Source organism: Hypomesus transpacificus, chromosome 3 (genome assembly GCF_021917145.1).
Source record: "Hypomesus transpacificus isolate Combined female chromosome 3, fHypTra1, whole genome shotgun sequence".
In the NCBI taxonomy this organism is placed as follows: Eukaryota; Metazoa; Chordata; class Actinopteri; order Osmeriformes; family Osmeridae; genus Hypomesus; species Hypomesus transpacificus.
Window position 1 is genome coordinate 431200 of NC_061062.1, and position 25340 is coordinate 456539.

The 25340-nt window shown below is 48.8% G+C and overlaps 2 protein-coding genes across 7 annotated transcripts in view; one reads left to right on the forward strand and one right to left on the reverse strand.

Moving 5' to 3' along the window:
* The window catches only part of LOC124466546 (KATNB1-like protein 1), a 29385-nt gene that overhangs the window by 2455 nt on the left and 1590 nt on the right, over positions 1-25340 (forward strand). Inside the window, exons 1-6 of one of the 5 annotated variants that reach the window (XM_047018485.1) lie at positions 22235-23011; positions 23760-23890; positions 23983-24014; positions 24135-24387; positions 24500-24615; positions 24701-24751. In XM_047018485.1, the coding sequence (XP_046874441.1) occupies positions 23774-23890; positions 23983-24014; positions 24135-24387; positions 24500-24615; positions 24701-24751 (569 nt within the window). In that variant the 5' untranslated portion in view covers positions 22235-23011; positions 23760-23773. Of the gene's footprint in view, positions 1-22234; positions 23012-23495; positions 23642-23759; positions 23891-23982; positions 24015-24134; positions 24388-24499; positions 24616-24700; positions 24752-25340 lie in introns of those variants that run through there. The other 4 variants (XM_047018488.1, XM_047018484.1, XM_047018486.1 and 1 more) reach the window with 4 other exon arrangements.
* On the reverse strand, positions 10443-23554 carry acp7 (acid phosphatase 7, tartrate resistant (putative)). Of its 2 annotated transcripts, none has more exons than XM_047018481.1 (14): positions 23408-23554; positions 22123-22241; positions 21537-21737; positions 21244-21426; positions 21095-21120; positions 19842-19939; positions 15599-15661; positions 14428-14542; positions 14078-14191; positions 13456-13522; positions 12918-12985; positions 12602-12673; positions 12058-12195; positions 10443-11542 (listed from the first exon to the last, which is right to left on the reverse strand). In XM_047018481.1, exons 1-14 carry the CDS (start codon positions 23449-23451, stop codon positions 11477-11479), a joined length of 1374 nt encoding a protein of 457 aa, XP_046874437.1. In that variant the 5' UTR covers positions 23452-23554; the 3' UTR covers positions 10443-11476. The 2 variants fall into 2 exon arrangements, with proteins under 2 accessions (XP_046874437.1, XP_046874439.1); XM_047018483.1 differs by having other exon boundaries at positions 22123-22235; positions 23408-23490.

The window sequence follows — 25340 nt, forward strand, 5'->3', positions numbered from 1 at the left end:
TGGAACTCAACTACCTATTTTTAGGTTTCATCAAATACCCTGAAAACCTTTCTAATTTCTAGCATTTTTTTTATATCTTGTTTATAAAGGAGGGAAATCCTGTGTTCAATGTTTAAACTGACATGTTTAGTTTTCCCATTCCATGGCTGAAAAAACAGTCAGGTCCCTGTCTCTTTCCATCTCCTCTTCCTCCCTCTCTTCCTCTTCTCTGAGAAAGAGCTGCTTGTTTTGATGAGATCCTGTCCCTTCTATTGGGACCTGGTTTACCACTGAGGTGAGGTCAGATCCCTGAGGTGAGGTCAGATCCCTGAGGTGAGGTCAGATCAGTGAGGTGAGGTCAGATCCCTGAGGTGAGGTCAGATCAGTGAGGTGAGGTCAGATCCCTGAGGTGAGGTCAGATCCCTGAGGTGAGGTCAGATCAGTGAGGTGAGGTCAGATCAGTGAGGTGAGGTCAGATCAGTGAGGTGAGGTCAGATCCCTGAGGTGAGGTCAGATCAGTGAGGTGAGGTCAGATCCCTGAGGTGAGGTCAGATCAGTGAGGTGAGGTCAGATCCCTGAGGTTAGGTCAGATCAGTGAGGTGAGGTCAGATCCCTGAGGTGAGGTCAGATCAGTGAGGTGAGGTCAGATCCCTGAGGTGAGGTCAGATCAGTGAGGTGAGGTCAGATCAGTGAGGTGAGGTCAGATCAGTGAGGTGAGGTCAGATCAGTGAGGTGAGGTCAGATCCCTGAGGTGAGGTCAGATCCCTGAGGTGAGGTCAGATCAGTGAGGTGAGGTCAGATCAGTGAGGTGAGGTCAGATCCCTGAGGTGAGGTCAGATCAGTGAGGTGAGGTCAGATCAGTCAGGGCTTGGAGAGTAAACACTGGTTGAAGGACCTGGCGATACCTGGAGATGCAAGCTGGAGTTGAACTTTTCTCCTTTTACCCTCCTCTTCCTCCTTCTCCCCTCCCCTACCTCCTTCTGGTATTCATTCTTTATCGTTTCTTACAGAAGACTTTGTATTCATCTTTTAAAAAACTGTTAGCCTGTGGCCAAAGAGATGTAACTACCTAAAACACAGAACTAATCCAGGTTTTGTTTGTGTGCCAGCACAGTGGATGTGTTTACACTCCTGATTGTATTGACAGTGAAACAGTCCTTAGAGAAGCCTGCCACAGCCTCACCCGTCTGATCAACTACTAAACTGTGCCATGCCAAAATACAATTAGTTTCCATAAACAGTTTTTAGTTTTGGAGACCAGACAAACCTACCATTCCGTTCTTGCAGTTGACTAGCTGTTTCACTTCTGGGCCAGGACTCTCTGTGTACTTTACCTTTTGATCATTAGCACATCTTCATTACCGCTGAATCAACACTGACTGTTTAGTTGATCAGTAGGTAAACTACGGACATTGATGACTCCAGGTCCAATCAGACATTAAGTTATTCCATGTTCTCTTGTGTGTTCATGGTATCAGTCACAGTGCTGGAAGGTGTGAGGGGTTCCTGAGGGAATCATTTTGGCATCCCTGGCCAAAATGATCCCTCCTCGTCTTCCCATACAGGGCTGTAGTGTTACTGGGCCTCGGAGACCAGGTTTCCAAGCCAATTTATTTTCCTCCCTCATTTGAATTGTGTGACTCCATCGTGGATTCTCATAGTTTATGTGCACCAGGATGGGCTGGCTGAGGAGGATAAACTGATGAGGTGACTTCACAGCTCCAGGATGTCCTTGAGGTTTCTTCTCAACTGCCAGAATCAAACATCCACAACCCATGTGCATGAAGATTCTTGGATCATTACACTTTTCCTTGTGCGATCCAGGCTATGTCTCATTCAATAAAACAGGCCCACACCCTGATTCATCCATCCCAGTCAAGTCTGCGAGCTCCCTGCAGGTTTAGGCAGACAAAAGCCATCCTGTTTTGTCAGTCTTGCGTAATCCAGATCAATAGTGGTTCAATAAGCAGCCTGGCCGGGCTGTCAGAGATACAAGCCCTCAGGGCAGCAGCAGCCTAACATCTGCTCTCCTCTTCCCCTCTTCTCACTAAGGACAGGAATGAGAAACCCCAGGTCTTCTGAACCCCTCCCTGGTCATCTGGTCCTTTCTAACCCATGGGTTCTCAATCTGAAGATATCCCAGGGACTGCAGTTGAAAACTAGCCAACTGGCCAAAACCGGCACTTTTACTGAAACGTTGATTAATGTGCATTGTCCCTGTAAAAATAAACGAAATAAATGAATATTGTGTGGGACCATTTTAAAAGTAATTCTCAAGAGGTTTCTTAAGGTTTTCTTATGCATACTGTAGACAGAAACCCAGTCCAGTCAAGGACGTTCCTACGTTGAAGAACTAACAGTTGACATGCAGATGCTCGGCTTGTCTCACTCCCAAGGGTTGTGAGACTCCAAGGACAATACAGAACCAGTGATGATACAGCACTGAGTCATGTTTACTTAACTTCCTTATAGTCCATATTGTAAGCAGATTATGACTGGTACAAACAGACATATCCTTGATGTTTGTGAGTGTGTCTGATTGCAGCTGTGTACAATTCCACAGCTGACCGCTGGTGAGAAGGTCCACGCTTGCAGAGCTTACAGTCCCAGCACAAAGGCTTGACTGATGGGCCAGATCTGGGCTGGCTGACTGGTGTTTGGACTGGATACACAGCCGGGGAAATCCTTAGGCCTGACTGTGTGTACTTGACTTCCAAACGTGTGTGGTGATCCCACACAGCCACACACACACACAGCCACACACACACAGCCACACACACACAGCCACACACACCTCTAACGGTCATGTTCAGGTCAGGGATGTGTGTACTAAGCTTTACCATTTGATTAATTGACAGACATCTTTCTTAAACAAAACAGATGTATACTTTTTACCTAACAAAACATTACATTTTCTGGCTTTTAGTTTTTTTTTAGGTAACCTTTCATGACTAAAGAGGGCCTCTGTCAGTAAGAAATATCATAACTTCAGGAGTTACTATGTGAGAAAATACTGTTTACATAAGGAACTGTGATATCAGGAAATAGACACTGACAGTGAAAACCAGCCTCAGTTCACCCATGTGTGACTCACCACAGACACTGTGAATGTGAACATCTCGCACAGAGAAGAAGCACAAAACCAAACATCAGAGAAAATATCTCACTTTTGTGTAAAGCCGAAATGTTCCCCTGTCTGGGCTCCCCGGTAGCCAGGAGCTCACAGTAGACACTGTGGGGATCTGAAACTCAGGTGTGAGATGAACTGACATGCTGTTGATATCGTGTGATAGGCAGATGTTTGTGTCCCTCACTCCTCAGAGAGAGATCAGTACAGTTAACGTATGGCTTTCTATTATATTCACAGAATGACAGATTGTAATAAACTGTGCATCTGTTTTACGACTATATCTATTCTGCAGAATCCGAATGATATTTCAATAATTACCTGAACCATAAGTCTTTCTAATGTGGATTATTTTTTGTTCAAGGAGATGAGTGTGAATTTCCAAAGACCTCTGGCAATAAGTAAAACAGCTAAGAGGAAGAATTTTTTATAATTTTTGTACTTTAGAAGAATAACCACAGAAGCAAAGAAAACCAGACAGTGTAAAAGTGTTTCTGCTCCCTCAGAAGACAAAATGAAGAAGATACTTCTTGTTATGCAGAGGGGGGAAGTCTTAAATCAGCTTCAGAAGTCGGATTTTGAATTTGCACTGTTATGTTTTTCAACCCTCTCTTTTTACTTATCTTCCCCTTTCACCTCCTCTCTCTCTCTCTCTCTCTCTCTCTCTCTCTCTCTCTCTCTCTCTCTCTCCTCTCTCTCTCTCTCTCTCTCTCTCTCTCTCTCTCTCTCTCTCTCTCTCTCTCTCTCTCTCCTCCCTCCCTCCCTCCCTCCCCCCTCCCTCCCTCCCTCCCTCCCTCCCTCCCTCCCTCTCTCTCTCTCTCTCTCTCTCCCTCCTCTCTCTCTCTCTCTCTCTCTCTCTCTCTCTCTCTCTCTCTCTCTCTCTCTCTCTCTCTCTCTCTCTCTCTCTCAGGAGGGGATCAGAATCCAGACCCAAGCTTCAGGCTGTTCCCCTCTGTATGGCCCACCCTCTAAGTGCCAAAACAAATACATTATTATATGTATAAAAAATTTGGCGAGTAGAGTAGTATATGTAAATTCAGGTGGTCAGCAGGTGTACTCTGCTGACTGGTAAGAACTTCTGGGGATGACAAATCAAACAAGCAAATGTATTTCCCAAAATGTGTAAGGTAATTGTCAAGACCCAACACCGATTAACTACTTAAAAAAACCATGAGCGCTCTCCGCCAGGTTCCAGCCCTGCTGCTCTCTGTCTCTGCCGGAGGGTTGACTAGAGATGACAGGGTGGAAAGGAAGGAACAGGTCAGGCGGCAGGATAAACAGTTCTGAGTCTCGTTGGAGGCACAGTCGTGTAACCCCATCGGTTTCAGTTTACTGTAAAACTAACAGAGAAGTTGAAGTGCTGGATAGAAGGACTGTCTCACACGACTCCTTCCCCTGAGCTAGCAGATGCTGGAAACCCTCCCCCCCTCTCCTCATCCTCTCCTCCCCCCTTCTCCTCCTCCTCTCCTCCCCCCCTCTCCTCCTCCTCTCCTCCTCCCTCTCTACTCTTCCCCCATTCTCTTCCTCTTCTCTTCTCCTCTCCTCTCCTCCCACCCTCCCCCTCTCCTCCTCCTCTCCTCAACCCACACCCTGCTCCCCTCTCCTCCTCTCCTCCTCCCCCCCTCTCTTCCCCCCTTTCCTCCACCTCTCCTCCTCCTCTCCTCCTCATCAAACTCATCAAATGTAGCTGGAAATCACCACAAAATTATATATTTGAGATTGATAATTATCTGTCCCAAGTGACTCAACACTGAAGAATCTTCAATGAACAACAATCGTTTTTTTTAGAGAATGTTTGAAAATACTTGATAGCTTTGTCAAAGTAAACTACCCAGGTCCTGCTTAGACAGCCAGGGCTAATGTAAGCAACCTGGTCTAGACATCAAGACATATCTTACGAGACTTGTCTGTCTCGGTCTGGCTAGACAGGCCCCTGGTCATGTCACAGGACCTAAGACCCAGATGCTCTAATGACAAATACTCCTGTTGTTGTCGGGCACATTCTTCAAATACCTTCATCCAGACACCCAACATCTGTGTTCCTGTGGTTGAGAGGATGATCCTGGTCCACTGGAGATCGCCGCCACGCCTTCCTGTGGATCCATAAACCTCCCCAAACATCTCCACCTTCTTGGTCAAGAAGGGGATACGGTTACACACACAAATGCACCGACATTTAAATTATAATTACCTTCACAGCCTCTTCATGGTGTGGAAAAGTTGGAGCAACTTCCACAAGCCCCTGCTTCTCTTGCCTGTATGTAAGCCTGGGTCTGTTAGACTGAGTCTGTTAGCCTGGGTCTGTTAGCCTGGGTCTGTTAGCGTCTGGGCCTACAGACAAGTTGTGTGTCTGGGTTTGGGTTAGGGTTCATCGGACAACCCATCCCTGTCACCCACAGACAGAGGCAGGTTGGCTGTTCTGATGACTTCAGGAGGAGGATGAGGGTTAGAAGAGTGTTTGCTTTCCTCTTGGTCAGCTTTGACATCCCAGAGTTATCTTGGGAGTTACCTGGCATAGCTTTCACATTTTCCCAGAGTTACTTTCCTAGTCTTCTTTGGGGGTTTAAGGTTGGTTATTTGCAGTTCTGTGGGTGTCTGTGAAGCCCTCTGAAACATTACTTGTGAAGGCAAAACAAATTGGAGTTGATTCTGAGAATCAGCATGAGGATTATAGACGTATAGATATGTATGTCAAACAGAGATGTCATTGAACCCCCGTCAACAAGACCTCACCCATTAAGAATGAAGTGTTGAAACCTCCCTCAAGCCTGGTGTCATTTTAGTCTATGTCAACACTCTCACGGCTCTGGAGCCCGTGGTGGGCTTTGCTGGGACGTAGAGACAGGTAAGATGTCGTCAGACTGTAGGCACTAGCAGAGCTTTGCTGTAGAGCTTCCAGCACCAAAGGCCCTGTGGTTGTGACAACTCTGTAACATTTCCTGTTTTGAGGAGTTAGATGGCTGAGCGGTAAGGGAATCAGGGTATTAATCAGATGGTTGCCGGTTCGATTACTGGCCATGCCAAATGACGTTGTGTCCTTGGGCAAGGCACTTCACCCTACTTGCCTCGAGGGAATGTCCCTGTACTTACCGTAAGTCGTTCTGGATAAGAGCGTCTACTAAGTAAATAAATGTAAATGAGGAGCAGGGAGCGTCTAGTCCAGGTCTCAGACACTCTCTCCGGGAGCATGGCTGGTTCTTCAGGGCTCGCTTTGTGGTTTTTAGGGACTTGTTGCTCTCTTACAGTACTCTAGTCACAAACACTTTATCGGGTCATTCCTATCTAAATGGCTTTCAAATATGAGACTCATGAAGGGGGATGGTGCGACCCTCTCTGTCCCAGCCTGACAGAGTAGATCTCCTCTGGTCTGCCTGTTGTGCTCAGATCTCTGGTAGAGATGGACGTTTCCTATCAGCCTCCACAACACTGGACCATTCACCCTCACACAGTCCTGGACCCGACAATAACCTAGACCAGTAGTAACCTGACGTGGATCACATCCTCATCATCCTGGAAATGTTTTCACTCCTGGAGTGTTAATCCTGAGGCCTGAGGTGTAGGGAGGGACAGCAGTTAGCTGCTGAGGGGCAGGGAGGGACAGCAGTTAGCTGCTGAGGGGCAGGGAGGGACAGCAGTTAGCTGTTTGGAGACCCAGGAGACACAGACTTTCTGGCACAGAACAGAACTGGGACATCAGGCTTCAGATGTAACAGGACTGGGACATCAGGCTTCAGATGTATGAAGACACGTATGGATAAACTAGCCTCTAGTCTAGAACATGCATGTGGCTGTTTATGCTGTTTCACGTATACAAATTATTTGGGCCATTTCAAGAACATTGTCGGGTAAAATGGGGGTTGACAGGGTGTGGACGATCACAAGTAAATATCTGTGAAGGCAAACGTTACAGGTTATAAATCTCAGAAAAAGAAGAGGCATGTCGCTTTCTTTTACCATGAATTTACTTTGCAAAATTTACTGCATGGTGGGCATAATAATGTGGACATTGTCCTCCATGGCAACAGTCTGGATCCTGGTTCCTGCCTTGACGAGCCAGCTTGGCCAGGCGGTTTGTCTGAGCCACGTCACTTATTTCTGCAGGCATTACATAGCCTTGAGAGAAGCTGCAGAATGAAGAGAGCATGTCCTGGCCAGGAGTCTCTCTTAGGACTCAGATGAACATTTGAAGCACTGTTACATTCACATGCTGTTAATCATAATTACAGTATTACTGCATTATTTGGCATTATTTAGCTTTTACTTCCAAATGGGACCAGGGAAACTTGGTAATCACTGATTACATGTTTGCTCTTACGGCTTTTGCTTGTTTACTCTCCTCTTTACAATCCAAACATTCATCAACTGCTCCTCTTGTAGAAGAGATGTTTCTCAGCATGACACACACACTTGTGTATACGCTGTGTCCGCCGTACAGACCTCTTCTATTCATTTCTTGGGGAGAATTTGCCAACCTTGCCCCATGCAAGAATCAAACCCGGAACCTTTTTTCTGTGATGTGATGGTGCAAGGCCCGGTGTCGACCTCCTGCACCCCAGCAGAGGCAGAGGCAGAGGCAGAGGCAGAGGCAGACACAATCTCAAATAACTCAGCTCTGTGGATGGACAATCTTTTCTAGTAACAGTCCAAACAGACCAATCAAATCTAATCCAATTTTGTATTTGTAGAGCTCTTTTTACAGGAACTGTCACAAAGGGCTCCAGAGTTAACTACAGTACAAGCCTCCAGCTCCTTTAAAGGGCTGTACTGGGGGCAGATCCTGTTACACTCCTGTTAACCTGCCTGCGATAATGATGATGGGGCTCCTCTAATGGTTCTTGTTGCACTTGGGTTCAATTTGATTGTCCAACAACTAAAGTAATGTTTCCCTGACCCATAACAGACCAAGATGGGGGGATGATTGCATGTGCTGTGATAGTCAAGCTCCTCTCCATGTTGGAGCTGCACTGTCTTGTCTCTGTGGACTGAACTGTGTGGAAACAACCATCTGTGAAGGATCTTCACTATAATTGCAAAGTTGGAAACAACTTCCGATTTTGCTTCTTCCGAACACGGAAGGTCAGGTTTTCTACATGCAGCTTGATTTGATAGAAAGCACACTGCATGGGCCCTAGACAATCTTCTCCCTTCTCTCAAGTCACACACACACACACACACTCACACACATCCATAAACACACACATGCACACACATCCACACTCCTTATTCTGACCGTGCGTACCTCACACAACCTCTAGGATAATAAACTGTTTTCATTAAAACCACCTCTCTTTGCAATCCTCTCACGGTTTTTTCCCAGTGAAACAGGAAGAAATGTGTTTTGTATTTGAACACGCGGCGCGCGGCGCTCGCAGCCTGTCCTCTCTTCGTTCCGCCAGCACACGAGTCAGTTTCAGATTTAGCACGGAGGTCGACGTTTCAAAGCGTGCGTGCTGAGATGGTTCAGGATCCTGCGAGTCAGTGGGATTGTTATTACTAAGAGGAGAGAATGTCAGAGATGTGCTGCACATACCAGGCCGCTGCTTTGTAGTGGGCTGAGGAGAAAGATAGTTCCAGAACAGTGGCCATGCGGTCTGTGGAAGTGATGCATAGTGGGCCTCTAGACTGATGAAGTCTCCCAGAAGAACAACACCAGAAAGCTTGAAGTCATTAAACTCACATCCCAGTCTCAACACACGGACGGGAGATCACCCTGGATAAACCCCTCTCTCTGCTCTCTGACGAGGCCTGAGGCTGCTCTCTGAAGAGGCCTGGTCTGATTGTTTTCAGTGGTGGGGGAGGACATTTGCCTCTCAGTCTTCTCATGTGGTGTATCTGGTTCCATCCCTCCTGTTGGAGTGTGAACCCTTCTAGGACAGATGAAACGTTAGGCTGCAGAAGTCAGGTTACCCCAGTGACAATCCAAGTCCTGGTGAGAGATGTGGATCCAGCCCCAGGCCTGTGCAGGGTCCGTGGACAGGCATGACAACAGAGCCTGCTGTCTCACACTATCACATTAACGCTGAGCCAGTCCTGTTCCTGCAGCCCAGCACTATGAGGGATAACAAGTCACTATCTGGTTGGTTTACTTGAGCCTAATCAAACAGCAAGCAGATCCTTTTCACTTTCTGTGCTTCATTGATGAGTATCTTAGTGGGCCAGCACCCCCTCCACCGCTCTCACATTACGACACCACACTGGCCGGGGGGGGGGGGGGCCAGAAGGGGTCAGGCTGAACCCTGGGGTTAAACTGCTTCTGCTGAGGTGGAAATGGATAGAGACACATGTACAACATCTTTTATCAGACAGATTAGATCAAAACAGGTTGGCGACGTTAATGATTGCCGTCTTCTCACCAAAGCTTTTTCCATCCTTGGTTTTCACAATGTCCTGTATAGTGAGGGATAACAAGGTCTTGCTTGAAAATACAGGGCCCCATAAAAAAAAAAAGCAAGACTGATTTCTGTCAACAAAGACCTTTGACCGCGAGGCCGCAAACCTGCTGTGTCCCGCCAGTCAACAGTAATAAGCACATAGTATTTCAGAAACAGGCGTGCAATGTGAACTGACATGTTATTTTCTCTCTTCCCTTTTTTTTTCCTGGATTACGATCAATCTTTTTCTCTTTTGCTTGCTGAAAGTCACATGAAGTCAGCGACAAAGACACGTGTACAACACGTGACACTTACAGAAAGTCACCTCCCCTCACCTCCCCTGTCTTTTAAAGAAGAGCTATTATACTGTCCTCTGATATATGAATATTACAGCTGGATGAACGACTGGGAAAACAGTGGTGCTTTGTAGGATTTTTTAATGTGGTCACTGTAGTTAACTAATCACAGTATACAAATACAAGCCCAGAGTTAGGCTGGCTGGTCTGAGGGTTACTGGAACCCAGTAGGCTAAGTTAGGCTGAGTTTCTGGCTGTGAAGCATCGCAACTTAAATCTACCCTCGGTCTTGCATCATTTCAGTCCGCTGCTGCCTCTGACTGGAATTCTCTGCAAAAACACCTCAAACTGGACACATTCATTTCCATCCCTGCCTTCAAAGAAACCATTTCACCCATCGTCACTGAACCCTGTAAATGCTTTCTCACCTTTTAACCCCAGTATCTTGTTGTCTATTCATCCCTATGGTCTGTCTGTTGCCAACTGCCTAGTTTGACCTCCTGCTGCCTGCTTTGTTTTGCCCCCTGCCTGTATCCTTTGTTCATACCTGCCAGTGTCAGTCTATATGTCTTGATTGTGGTTGTTGTAAATAATCTCTGTGTCTTGCTTTGTGCTTTTAACATTTTTATCCCCCGACTCCCTATGTTACTAATGACCTGCTTTGTTTAGCCTGCTTGTTTTTTTTTTAGTTTTTCAAGCTTTTTCCTGTATGTTGTACTGCTGTGCTTGTGTGCCATTGTGCCTTTTAACCTGATTTTCTTCCTTAGCCCCCTTCCCCTCTCCCTCAAAAAGCTTGTGCTTATTGCCAGGCCATCACTGGAAATACGAATTTGAAAAAAATAAAATAAAAATGGTGCAGCAGAATTGATTGAAGCTCATTACAAATACTGCTACAGATTTGAGGTGCACTGTTTATAACACAGCATTCAAAGACAACAGAGCTGTAGTGCCATTAACATTCCTATTCATTTTCACTGGATGATTTACATTCATCTTCACTGGATTATAAAAAGTCTGTTGGTCCCATTCTGACACACATGAAAGAAAAACATATAAAGACTTTAAAACAGAGGTTCCTGATCAGGTTAGAGTCTGTTGGCATTCAGCTTTTTAAGGTTCATGGAATTATGGTAGGGGGTCAGATGGCTGAGCGGTTAGGGAGTCGGGCTATTAATCAGAAGGTTGTTAGTTCGATTCCCGGCCCTGCCGAATGACGTTGTGTCCTTGGGCAAGGCAATTCACCCTACTTGCCCCGGGGAGAATGTCCCTGTACTTACTGTAAGTCGCTCTGGCCTCTGGATAAGAGCGTCTGCTAAATGACTAAATGATAGCATTGTTGGAGAAGATAGAGAGGTCTTCAGATTTCCAACTGGGTCAAACTGATTCATCCATTCCATCATGATTTTGGTAATTACAAATTTCCTGTTTCCTAAAGTACAGCAAACAATGTAAATGTAAGCAGTTTCCTCTGACCCCTCCTACCCAATAATAAACACATGGACCTTATTACAAAAAAGCTCTGGGTGAACATCAGCCACAGTGTATAATAAGCTTTTCTATTCTTGGGGAATCAGTCTCTTGATTGCTCTGATAGGAGTTAAAGTGCAGTGTTCAACAGCATGATTGGGTTATTAAAAGTGCGTTTCCGGAGTGGAGTAGACGTTGGGTTGGGCTGGAGAACCATTGAGAACCAGGAGAACAATTCAGAACCAGGCTGAGAAGCCATGCTTGTCCTTCACCACCCAGATGCTGTCGATCACCTGGCCATGCTGGAACACAGGAACAGCAGGGTCAGGGAGGAAGCAGCTGTTTCTACAGTGTGTGCAGTATCTGTGTGTGTGCAGGGTGTGTGCAGTATCTGTGTGTGTGCAGAGTGTGTGCAGTATCTGTGTGTGTGCAGTATCTGTATGTGTGCAGAGTGTGTGCAGTATCTGTGTGTGTGCAGGGTGTGTGCAGTATCTGTGTGTGTGCAGAGTGTGTGCAGTATCTGTGTGTGTGCAGTATCTGTGTGTGCAGTATCTGTATGTGTGCAGAGTGTGTGCAGTATCTGTGTGTGTGCAGGGTGTGTGCAGTATCTGTGTGTGTGCAGGGTGTGTGCAGTATCTGTGTGTGTGCAGGGTGTGAGTGTGCAGTATCTGTGTGTGTGCAGAGTGTGTGCAGTATCTGTGTGTGTGCAGAGTGTGTGCAGTATCTGTGTGTGTGTGCAGAGTGTGAGTGTGCAGTATCTGTGTGTGTGCAGAGTGTGAGTGTGCTTGTAGTGTGTACCCAGTGTATGCCGTCTCACCTGGTCGTCCGACACCTGCTCCAGGTACAGGTGTGTGTTGTTGACCACCTGCATACGTGTGTAACCGTAGTCCGTGCTGCGCAGGGCGCTCCAGTCTTTAGGGTTGGGGTTGAACTGGTCGTGTTTCTCTCTGCAGCCCTGGAGACCAAAGAGTTTCCCACCATCAGTTCCCACCCATCCTCTCTGGAGAGACCAAAGGGTTCAACACCCCTCCTCTCTGGGTCTCTGGGTCTTCTCTCTGTCTGCATGGGGGGAGCCTGGTTCTTCATGAGGTCCTGCAGGCCCGGGTGATGTGAGGAAGGTGATGTGAGGAAGGTGATGTGAGGAAGGTGATGTGAGGAAGGCACGACTGAAGCTGTGGTGCTGGCCCAGTATGCTGTGTGTTTGTGTGTGTGTCTGCTGTGTGTGTCTACTGTGTGTGTCACTGGCAGGTCATCAGCATGTTTACATTCTCATACAGGGATTGTCCAGGGGATGATGACTCATAGTATTGGTGGATTTTGGACGTGAGAAAAGTCTGCATTTGGTGTTGCGGTGAACTTACAGCAGAGCCTGTGATGATGTGGACAGGAGCCTTGGGGTTCACATACGGCAGATCAGAGCTCCCGTTCAATACCTGGGGAGAGAGGGAGAAGGAGGGAGAGAGGGAGAGAGAGAGAGCGAGAGGGGTGAAGGAGAGATTTCTCTCTGGAAAAAATATGACTAATTCCAAAATCTTTCCATGTTCGACATGGAGTGTTAATAGGACAGGAGGAGAGAGGATGAGAGGAGAGAGGAGGAGGGAGGAGAGGAGGAGGGAAAAGAGGAGGAGGAGACAAAGAGAAGAGAGGAGAAGAGGAAGACAGAGCACTGGAGCTGACCTTGTCACCGTAGACGGGCCACAGCCTCTCGTATGTGTGCTCATGGGCCCACAGTTCCACGTCCACCCCTACAACACAGGCACCTCCCAGGTCATCATACCTAACTGCACATGCCTCATGCTACCTGTCATGCGGCTATACTGAAGTTCTATTGAAGTTCTACTGAGAACAGAAGTCCTTGTGTGGGTGTCTTTCAGGGCAGAGGTCAAGCTGGATGGATGACCCTTGGCTCTGTCCTCCTCTGCCCACCAACAGAGGAGTTTCCACTCATTTCTGAACACTTAACATAAGCACTCCCCAAGCTGCTCCCTACTCCAGACGCACTCCGACAGCAACAAACAACTTGGAGAAATGTGATATATGAAAACATTTGGATAAGGGCTGTTGGGATGCCGGCCAAGCCAGACGTCTGCTGTTGTAATAAAGCATGTGTTTGGTTTTCTCTGCGTGTGCTAAGACGTTGGTCTGTCACATCTTGTGTGTGACAGCCAGGAGTGTGCGGGGCTGGTGTTTGAGGTCATCTAACTGGAAGCAGTACCGTGCAGGTAGAAGAGATCCTCCAGACCGGGGGCCGGGGGGCTGATGTCTTTCCGCCCCCGTCTGACCTGGGAGAGGAGAGAGAGATGAGGGAGGGAGACAGAGGGAGAGAGAAAAGAAAGATGATGATGTGGGCGGGAGTTAGGGAGAGAGAGGGATAGAGTGCATGCACTGGAATTAAAAGTCTATCCCTTCTTTGAGGGTCTAAAAACATCTTGAAGCTTCTTAAAGCATCTTGTCAAACACTTGTCCATGTAATACCGAATGTTATACTATGTAGATTCTTATTTCTCTGATTCTTGTTGCTAAAAGTTTCCCATCAGGGACAGTTTTTGGCAGGATTTGGCTGAAATTTAGAAACATATGGACAAACAGTGTGTGTGTGTGTGTGGGGGGGGGGGGGGCGAGTGGCTGGAGACTGATCTATCTCCTGGATGGTAACATGTCTGTCCCTGTCTCCCTGGTCTGTCCCTGTCTCCCTGGTCTGTCCCTGTCTGCCTGGTCTGTCCCTGTCTCCCTGGCAGCACTGTGCTAACATGTCTGGGGGGGCTGTTCTGGGCAGTGGGGCTGCTCTGGACAGTGGGGCTGCTCTGGACAGTGGGGCTGCTCTGGACAGTACGTACGAAGCTGTCAAACTTGGTGCAGTCATCCTGGTCGTCGTCAGAGCAGTACATGGGTCTGTGTCCCATCGTGATGATCCAGGGACGAGCCGCGCGGTTCTCTGGCTTGTTAGCTTCCTGAGGAGACACAACAACAGGAATAAAGTCTGTGTGTGTGAGTGTGAGTGAATATAATGAAAGTGAGTGAGTGAGTGACTGAGGGAGGGAGTGAGTGAGTGAGGGAGTGACTGAGGGAGTGAGTGAGTGAGAGAGTGAGGGAGGGAGTGAGTGAGGGAGTGAGTGACTGAGGGAGGGAGTGAGGGAGTGAGTGAGTGACTGAGGGAGGGAGTGAGTGACTGAGGGAGTGAGGGAACCTCAAGGTCCATCTTCAGCCAGGCGTACTGCTTGAAGATGAGCTCCTGACTGTAGGAGAGGTAGAAGTACACCTCTGTAGAGAGGGAGATGATGTGGGCTGGTCCTATGTTCCAGCTGCATACATACAACATAACAAAGATCAACCTTCTGGACTGGAGTAGACTAACCTCTGGGTGGAAGCAGAGGTTCCTCCTACTATTGTGTGACATCATTTCCAGTCAGACTGCCCTGAAACTGCCAGTTATACTAAACATCAGCAGGTATTGGCATAGAAAACTGCTATTTGATGCTGTGCCCAGCTTAATTATGGAATTCTGTTGCTCTGCAATAATCTCTGTTTGTTAGCAACTGATCTCACAAACATTGACTAACATGACTGCATGATAGCTTGTTCTCTGTGGTGCAGCTCTCTCAGAGCAGAGCTCTCTGTGGTGCAGCTCTCTCAGAGCAGGGCTCTCTGTGGTGCAGCTCTCTCAGAGCAGAGCTCTCTGTGGTGCAGCTCTCTCAGAGCAGAGCTCTCTGTGGTGCAGCTCTCTCAGAGCAGAGCTCTCTGTGGTGCAGCTCTCTCAGAGCAGAGCTCTCTGTGGTGCAGCTCTCTCAGAGCAGAGCTCTCTGTGGTGCAGCTCTCTCAGAGCAGAGCTCTCTGTGGTGCAGCTCTCTCAGAGCAGAGCTCTCTGTGGTGCAGCTCTCTCAGAGCAGAACTCTCTGTGGTGCAGCTCTCTCAGAGCAGAGCTCTCTGTGGTGCAGCTCTCTCAGAGCAGAGCTCTCTGTGGTGCAGCTCTCTCAGAGCAGAGCTCTCTGTGGTGCAGCTCTCTCAGAGCAGAGCTCTCTGTGGTGCAGCTCTCTCAGAGCAGAGCTCTCTGTGGTGCAGCTCTCTCAGAGCAGAGCTCTCTGTGTGGTGGCCAGTTCTCCTGGAGAGGCTCTCAGATCATTACCGGCTAGCGTACAGTAGGAGGAAATACACATCTACACGTGACCCTGGCACAAGAACTCTCCCCCACAACACCCTTTCTTTCCTCTCGCTACTTATTACAAACACCTGGAATTAAGGAGGGTTTCCCTTGAAATCTGATATGTGGCTGTGTCACATGGTTACAGTAGGTGTGTGTGTAGCATGGGGCTGGTAAGTAACTAAACGCTGTCTTGTGAGAGGGGCTGTGTTTGTCCTACCTGTACCACAGACTCTCTGTCTGGCCGGGCATGCTGAATCGATTCCTGTAGTTTGAGAAGTTGCTGTAACAAGAGACAGGAAAAGGCCTGTTGGTGAGGGAAGCATGGTCCTCCATCAGAATGATTTATCCACTCAGCGGACACTTTTATCAAAGCAACATACAGCCAGGGATTTGAACCTGCGACCCCATGATCTGCGGCCAAAGCTCTGACCACCAAGCTACACACATCCTCATGCAATCTGCGTGCCTTGAATATCTTAGCAACACACTTATCACCACAGACCATGTCTCTATCATTTTGTGGTCCGCTTGCCAGCACTCGTAAACAAACCTAATCTCAGACTACAAACTAGACACAATAGAGCATAAAACAATGCACTCATCCAGAAACGTAAGGACCTGCCATTTTGTTTAGAACAGGCTGCCGATGGTGCCTTTCTAGTGTCTTGTCCCCCTGCTCTTCTCCCCTGCTCTTCTCCTGTGATCGATGGGACTCCTACACACAGGCTATCAGGCTGTGGTGACAGGAGCTAAGCATGGGTTTGAACCCTGTATGAAGCACAGCTAGCCTTGAGCCAGAAGGTAACCTTATCCTGGTGAACTCCTGCAGCCTAACTAGGACCATCTGAAGCCTCCCTAAACACTCTGGCAACCCTCCCCCTCCCCCACCCTACCTCCTTGCCCCACCCTCAACCCCACCACCACCCACCTTCCCTCCCCCACCACCCTCCCCCACCCTCCCTCCCTCCCCCACCAACCCTCCACCCAACCCTCCCTCCCTGCCCCTCCCCACCCTGCCCCTCCCCAACCACCACCCTCCCTCCCCGACCAACCCTCCACCACACCACACCCCACCCCACCCTCCCTCCTCCCCCACCAACCGTCTTTACTATTCTTATATCAACGCCAACACACTGGGCCAAACCCTCAGCACCAGGACACCCACAGAGAGAGCTGCTTCCCGTAAGGCAGAAGGTTCCTGACCAACAAGTGCCCGTCTCTAAATATTTCAGTTGGCCAAACTGGTGTTGAAAAGAAGGAAAAGTCTTTCTAGGAAAGCAGTCCCAAACGAATACTGGGACCTGTGCTTTTTCTTTATGGGGTCGGTGATTTAAATTTCCCCCATAAAAGTGGAAGCCAATGTTCCCTCCACTAAGGTGAGAAGGAGGGGTGCATGGTGCAATGGTCCTGTCATCGTAAACGACCGAGGGTCGGGGTTGGGAACAGACAGTTTGCCCCAGGGGACCTGGACGGTCATATGACAGGGTCAGTGCAAGGTTAGGGTAACCAGAGAGGGCTGGGGTCAGAGGTCAGAAGAAAAGAGAGGGTTAGTGGTGGATAGTGTGTTTGACAGGGATTAAGCTCTGGTGAGTGCTCAGGTCAGGGGTTCTTGGTCAAGGACAGAAACTGGCCAATGGGCATTTGGTGTCCAGGCAGTGTCCTAAGTTAGCATATACAGACCTGCACTTGAACTCAATGATTATTATTTGATTATTCAGATGAACACAAGCTTGCTACTGCACCTACAGATGCAGCACCTAGAACAGCCTGTAAGCACCCTCTGTTTTTATGAATGAGTTAGCCGATCAACATTCTCAGAGGCCAACACTGTGTTTGTCGTAACAAACACCAACCCCAGATGGATGTGGTCAGTGCTGGTGTGGAGGTAGCTGATCTCAGACAGCAGTCAGGAGCTGCATGTGTTCTTCTGCTCCAGCACCTGCCTGCCAGCAGACCAGCATCACAGGTGCACATCCCCATCTTGTGGTTGGGCAGGGAACCAGCAGGGAACCAGCAGGGAACCAGCAGGGAACCAGCAGGTGTGAGGCCTAGCAGGTTCAGGGGACCCTACAGTCTCTGATTCATACGGCAACAGATGTTTAGGAGGCCCAGGACAGTGGAAACTGAACAGAAGTCGTTACTTATTTTTATATAGAGCTCTAATACAAAGGCTATTCCTAGGTCTAAGGGATGATCTACAGTCAAGTTGTTGTGGAGAACATTATGTTGACTACAGAGGTCCGACACAACAGAGGAACATATGATATGATATGCTTTAGAATGATATGCTTATTTTGGTTTGATTCGTCTAAATGAAATTTAAGATCTTGTTCAAGTTTGAGACGTGCTCTGCTGCAGGGAGCCGATCTGCTGCAGGGAGTCGCTCTGCTGCAGGGAGTCGCTCTGCTGCAGGGAGTCGCTCTGCTGCAGGGAGCTGCTCTGCTGCAGGGAGCTGCTCTGAGCTGTGACCTGACAGTCTCCAAAGCTTCGGTCCTGTCAGATGGCCAGGGCCACTCCTAACAGACCCAACAAGAACCCTTACTCCAGCCCCCCTGCCCCCTCCTGGTGCCCTGAGACACACGGGCATGTCAACAGCTGGTTTTAGATCTCAGGATCTTCTGTCAGGAGGTGGGGCCAAGTTAAACAGACTACTGTTAGCATGCCTCTTATCATGGCCCGCCGGTCACGGCATGGCGTCGTGGGAGATGGGGAATATGAAACCAGCGTTGGTTTGACAGTGGGGTTATATTCATCGATAAAGATACACAGCAACACAGTCACTAGTCGTGATCTGCTCCAGAGCCTTCCTCCTCCCCTGACGTGCGACACAGAGATGAAGAGAACCAAGACAAACAAGCAGCACTTCAGAGCGCTGCTAGTTCATCTGGAGCTGAGGGACCATGAGACACTCTGGACGGGCGCTCATGTGTGTTTTGGAGAACATTCCCTTGTTTAGATGTTGGTGGTGGGTTCCTGATGCGTCTGAGTGAAACAGCTCCCATCTGCTCCAGGGCATACTGCAGCTCTCTGCTAACCATACTGTTTTCTACAGTGGAAAGTCTGTGGTTTCTCTGCTGCAACCGTGCAGATTGTTTTTCCTGAGCTTCCAGTGGTCCTCCCGGTACAGCAGCAGCAGGTCATGGATACTGTGCAGTCTGCCCTTCACCACTGAGAAGCACGCTCTGGGTTTCAGCCCAAACCCTAATAATAGCACTCAGCACGCGTGCTCTGTGAGGAATCCACCAAAACATTTGCTAACAGGGAGCAGAAAAGGAGCAATATTTGCTCACTGTTGATGTGAAGTATAAACTATTTATAACACACTATAATTATTATTGATTATTATCATTATCAATCATTGACGTAGCCCTGAATAATACGTCTTGAGTGTGTGTGCGGGAGAGTACAAGGAGAGAGGGAGGTGAGAGAGGGAGGAGGGAGGTGAGAGAGGGAGGTGAGAGAGGGAGGTGAGAGAGGGATGGGAGAGAGGGAGGTGAGAGAGGGAGGTGAGAGAGGGAAGTGAGAGAGGGAGGTGAGAGAGGGAGGTGAGAGAGGGATGTGAGAGAGGGAGGTGAGAGAGGGAGGTGAGAGAGGGATGGGAGAGAGGGAGGTGAGAGAGGGAGGTGAGAGAGGGAGGTGAGAGAGGGAGGTGAGAGAGGAATGGGAGAGAGGGAGGTGAGAGAGGGAGGTGAGAGAGGAATGGGAGAGAGGGATGGGAGAGAGGGAGGTGAGAGAGGGAGGTGAGAGAGGGAGGTGAGAGAGGGAGGTGAGAGAGGGATGGGAGAGAGGGAGGTGAGAGAGGGAGGTGAGAGAGGAATGTGAGAGAGGGAGGTGAGAGAGGGAGGTGAGAGAGGGATGGGAGAGAGGGATGGGAGAGAGGGATGGGAGAGAGGGAGGTGAGAGAGGGATGTGAGAGAAGGAGGTGAGAGAGGGATGGGAGAGAGGGAGGTGAGAGAGGGAGGTGAGAGAGGGAGGTGAGAGAGGGTGTGAACTGTAGAGCAAAAAGGCAGACAGACAGGCATAGACAGGCATAGAGAGGCAGACAGACAGGCAGAGATAGGCCGACAGAAAGACAGGCAGAGAGAGGCAGACAGCCAGGCAGAGAGAGGCAGACAGACAGGCAGACAGAGAGGCAGAGAGAGGCCGACAGACAGGCAGACAGACAGAGAGAGGCAGACAGACAGGCAGACAGATGGCAGAGAGAGGCCGATAGGCAGACAGGCAGGCAGAGAGAGGCAGACAGCCAGGCAGAGAGAGGCAGACAGCCAGGCAGAGAGAGGCAGACAGGCAGACAGGCAGGCAGAGAGAGGCAGACAGCCAGGCAGAGAGAGGCAGACAGGCAGACAGGCAGGCAGAGAGGCCGACAGGCAGGCAGACATGCAGGCAGACAGACAGGCTGACAGGCAGACAGGCAGACAAACAGTTAGGCAGAACAATCAGTGAGTAAAGGTTACACCTACTATGAGGCCTCGTGGTTGCCAGGACAGGTCATGTAGGGCAGGTAGGCAGCGATAGACTGAATCTGTCTCATAAACTCATCTCCTATCCGGCCATTATCCTGGAACACCAACAGCTGGTCACTACACAGCACACACACACACACATACTCTTCCAGGCTAACATATTTATTTGTTAATATAACTATGTCAGCGTAGCTTGTCTTTTGCTGACAGGATCAAAGCTGACTTTTCCTGCATTCACTAATCTGAAGCCAAACTTGGTTATAAGAATCTGGTACATCAATTTTCCAGACAACTTCCGGAATGTGCCGTCTGCACTGTGCATGCCCAACCAGTCTTATGAAACCAGAACCACTTATTTCTTAAATATTCAAATAGTGCCACTGATCTTAAAAACACTCTGTGGTTAATGGATGTCTTCACTGTATCAGTTGCCATGGCCCTTGATTAGCTTTCAGACAGAATCTTTATTTCTGTTTTTCTATTTATAATATCAATGAGTCTAGGGACTGAGGTAGACATTCCAACAGAAATTACATGAATTACAGCGATTACATTCTGTGGTTGTCTGCTTTAAGCTTGCATCATTTGTCTTTACTTTAAAGTACAAGTATGAATGGTTTGAGACAGCGATCCTGCTCCCCATTTCAGGGAAAACACATTAGCTAGTCTGGACTGATGTTGATGACAGCTGAACATCCATGTAATGTCATGGTGGCCCTGGGGAGAGGGGGCCTGAGGAGAGGGGGCCTGAGGAGAGGGGGCCTGGGGAGAGGGGGCCTGAGGAGAGGGGGTCCTGAGGAGAGGGGTCCTGGGGAGAGGGGTCCTGGGGAGAGGGGGCCTGGGGAGAGGGGGCCTGGGGAGAGGGGGCCTGGGGAGAGGGGGCCTGAGGAGAGGGGGCCTGAGGAGAGGGGTCCTGGGGAGAGGGGGCCTGAGGAGAGGGGGCCTGAGGAGAGGGGTCCTGGGGAGAGGGGTCCTGGGGAGAGGGGTCCTGGGGAGAGGGGGCCTGGGGAGAGGGGGCCTGGGGAGAGGGGGCCTGGGGAGAGGGGGCCTGAGGAGAGGGGGCCTGAGGAGAGGGGGGCCTGAGGAGAGGGGGCCTGAGGAGAGGGGTCCTGAGGAGAGGGGGCCTGAGGAGAGGGGTCCTGGGGAGAGGGGGCCTGGGGAGAGGGGGCCTGGGGAGAGGGGTCCTGGGGAGTCTTGAGAAGGGACTCATTTGGGACAGTGCCATAAAAAGATAAGAGAGAGTATTTTACCTCATCCATATCATATGCAAAGTCCCCTAGAAGACAAAAGAACATAATGTCGATCATGCACAACTATTATAGACACCAACTGATTCACGGTTCAGTAACATCAAGTGTTCCCAGTCTGACATGCATTTCCACTGGTTAGGTGGACTCACCTAAGTGCAGGATGGCATCATAGATGCCTTGCTGGGTCTCCTTCTGGAGACGAGCCAGTGACTGGGGGTTGGCGTTGCCCAGGTCCCCGTACAGGGCCACCCTGGGGCTGAAGCTGGTGCTGTCGTTCAGGGCTGTGAAAGCAAACCTGTCGCTCCAGCCCAGATCACTGCCACAGTGGTACACTGCAGCCAGCACAGGGAAGCAGGCACACACACAATGTGAGTTAGATACCTCACAGAGAAGTCAATGAAGAGTCCTTTTCTAGTCGTGTCAGCGTGAGTCACAGACCCACCGTAGGCCGCCGCAGGTTTGAGGTCTATGAGCGTGACTCTGTGGATGTACATCCTCCTCTTCTCCTCTCCCCCGTCTACGAACAGGGTGGCCCGGCCCTGGGCCCTCCTCTGGAGCACGCGCTGCCCCCCCAGCCCATACTCCACCCAGCTCTCCGTCTGGTTGAATGTGGTCCAGGTGACCAGCATGGAGCCAGATGCTCCTGGGGGAGAGGAGCCCCAGAAACACAGGCTGACTGGGCTGCTAACTGCTTCTACTTGTTAAGATATATGACCAACATTTAATTTCAAGAGGCCTGGAATCATTCATCTGACCTTCGTTTTAAGTATGGTAGATGCAGTTACGACAGCATCTGTACTGTACTGCACTATCTACTACGTGACACATCAGACATGACTTCTTAATATGTCACATTTTAGTTGATCATGCTTTCCCACATAGAAATGTAGCCGATCTGTAACACAGTGGCTTGCAGCGCCTTGCAAATGTCACACATGATACAGCCTATAGCCAGAACCATCAACAAAACCTCCTAATAGTGATGAGAGGCCTGCATGTGAATGCCTCCACCTGAACGGCAGACCTACCTGGGTAAGACAGGTGAACCTGCTCTGGCTGGGTCCACACAGGAGGCACAGCCAGCCCCCACACAGAAGCCCCCAGCAGCACCAGAATCACGCACACACGCTCCATCTCAGCTCTGCTCCTGGTCAGGGACACGGATTAAACTATGTCTGTCCACTAGTAGTAGTCCCATGACATGTTCAGCTCCTATCAAAATGTCACATGATATTATACCAAAATGGAAGTCCCTCCCTGACCATTTTATAAGCTGTCTCTTTTGCTGACTGCAGTATTAAAGTCGTACACACACACGCACGCACAGACACACGTGCACACACACACACACACACACACACACACACACACACACACACACACACACGTGTTGTCTCATCAAACAGCAGCCACACAAAAGTAGCCTTGTCAGCAGGAACGTCAGTAAAAAAACAGCTGATGTAGGCTACTTGTTTGACATTATTCATGTGCAATCATGTAGGAGTTACGGGACTGTGCTGTTATCATATTTTACAGTTTGTCGTTATGTCTCAAAAAGATCAGCATTGTAAATGTAGTATAGTCATTGCAAGGTTCCTTTTATTATCCATCAGCTTCTTTTTTTCATGTTTCATAAATGATACTTAGCTAAGGTAAAACTAGACTATGAAGTAGTAAACAGCACGACAGTGAAACAGTCTGGATTTGAATTTGTACTGTACAGTATCATCTGGCCGCTAGAGGAAAATGGGCACTGTCCAGTAGCCCCAGCAGCGCAGCGCCATGGATAGCTAGGGTGATGCATCTGACCTAAACCTAACTAGACATCCAATATTTGTGAATTAATGTCAAGTTGATTACCAGAAGGCAATATGTGACTATACCAACTAAGTTTCTACAGTCTATGCAAGTATTGAGGTACATAGCAATGCATTCATGTGTAATGAGCAACGAACTGTCAATACACAGATCGGTAGAAGTTTACTAATTCGTGGGTAAACTAGTCAACAGCATTTAGAAATTTTGTTTCATGCTTCAAGTATCTGAATTGGATCATGCCTGACTACTGCTAGCGCTGTTGTTTAATCCTTTCATTTTGTAAACTGTAGCTACAGTTAGTCAGCTAGCATTAGTTAGCAAGAAAGACAGATAGGTTTAGAAACAAAACATCTTAAGCTAACTTAACTACCTAGGATCTTTTTAAGAGTTTAAATGTAGCGTCTATTTTGTTTTGCCAGCCGAGGATTGCAGCTGTTAAAGTACTGTATGTATCATGGTTAATGTAGACAACACGATCTTTATAACAACACTTACCAGTCTGCTGCTATACAATAACAACACTCACGTGATGCGCGCATTGTGGGTAAATAAGATAACTTCTCAAAGCGCTTGAGGTGACCAGCTGATGGGATTCCAGCATTGGACAACAGTAGAAACAAGAATCGCAGTAGAAAACCAAACGTTTACTTGTCCTTTCATTGGTACATAAATTAAATTGGTTAGGTATATGTGATTACTCATTACAACCCCAAAACAAACTATAAACCGGTAGGAATTTAGGCCTACTTGTACACCTCCGCTACGGTTTTCTGTCGTGCTTTGAAAGCGCCTGTAGCCAATGTGTTATAAAAGGCCATGCATGTATTTAAAAATAATTTATTTCCAGGATTTCCGTTGGTGATGGCGTCAGAGGAGCAAGACAGTGAGGAGGGGGAGTACCAGAGTGTTGAGGACAGCCTGCCTCGCGACATGCTTCAGTACAGAGTACGCTACTCTCATGCTAGGAACACAGAGAAGGTATGTATTTATGATTTATAAAAATGCATAAGTAACACTTATGCCTTTAATTTCAGCTGTACCGTTTTCTGTTATGTAATTGCCACCTTTAGTTCAACTTCAAGGAAGACATCAACAAAAAGAGGTGAGGTTCATGCCCACACCATACAGATACAGTATCACCAACTTAAGTGTTGACACCAAGTATTACGTTTAGGCTGTAGCGTATAACACCTGTGTGGCTGAGCTCCTCCCTGTGACCCAGGTGTCCAGCGGGCCGGCCAGGCGCTGGCAGGCTGAAGAGGGTTGTCTCCTGCAAGAGGAAGACCCACCGCCTGGTCGTGGCTCGCAGGAAGCAGGCTGGGCCGGGCCGGGCCGGGGACACGGCTGGCAGGCAGGACCAGTCGGACCCTGAGGAGGACCAGATCTTCCACATGGACCCCTGGGAGCTCCCACATGCCAGTCACCCAGGAAGCCCTGGACAGGAAAGCTCCAGAAACACAGACTACTTTACTGAGGTGACATGGTGATCATCTGTAAATCGTTTTTTTTCTGTCTTGGATGTGGAAGTTTCCAGAAATGTGATGTCAGGTGATGTATGGATCCCGTCACTGTGACTCTGTTTTGTAGATGTCCAGGAATCACAGCGCTATGATTGAAGTGCTTTTCAGCAGGAACCTGCGACTGACTATAGCGATGACCCTGTGGAGAAGAAATGTTGGAGAATTCCTTACATACCTTGTAAGGTAAAATGTTTCAAATGTCAGAGAAGTTCTCTGGATTAGGTTGATTAGGTCTGATTAGCATCCTGACGATGTGTTCTTCCCACAGAATCCAAGACACTGCTGTGTTTGTTGACTGTCTTCCTATCATCACTGAAAGGTACTGAAGCGTCAGGCCTGTGTGGGGTCAGCAGCAGGGGGTGCAGATCACAGCAGGCCTGTGTGGGGTCAGCAGCAGCAGGGGGTGCAGATCACAGCAGGCCTGTGTGGGGTCAGCAGCAGGGGGTGCAGATCACAGCAGGCCTGTGTGGGGTCAGCAGCAGGGGGTGCAGATCACAGCAGGCCTGTGTGGGGTCAGCAGCAGGGGGTGCAGATCACAGCAGGCCTGTGTGGGGTCAGCAGCAGCAGGGGGTGCAGATCACAGCAGGCCTGTGTGGGGTCAGCAGCAGGGGGTGCAGATCACAGCAGGCCTGTGTGGGGTCAGCAGCTGGGGGTGCAGATCACAGCAGGGCTGTGTGGGGTCAGCAGCAGGGGGTGCAGATCACAGCAGGCCTGCTTATTTATTTACATTTATGCATTTAGCAGACACTTTTATCCAAAGCGACTTCCAAAAGAGAGCTTTACAAAAGTGCATAGGTCACTGATCATAACAACGAGATAGCATGAAAACATGCAGCATACACTGTGAAAAATAAATAAGTCCCAAAGTGAAGAACCATAAGAGCATGTAGTTGAACAAGTTACAATTA

Coding starts and splice junctions, on each gene's coding strand:
- acp7 (XM_047018481.1), bottom strand. CDS start 23,451: ATGCGCGCATCACGTGAGTGTTGTTATTGTATAGCAGCAGACTG. Junction 15,662..19,841: donor GGCAACCACGAGGCCTCATA/GTAGGTGTAACC, acceptor CTCTTGTTACAG/CAACTTCTCAAACTACAGGA. Junction 14,543..15,598: donor ACAGAGAGTCTGTGGTACAG/GTAGGACAAACA, acceptor GTATGTATGCAG/CTGGAACATAGGACCAGCCC.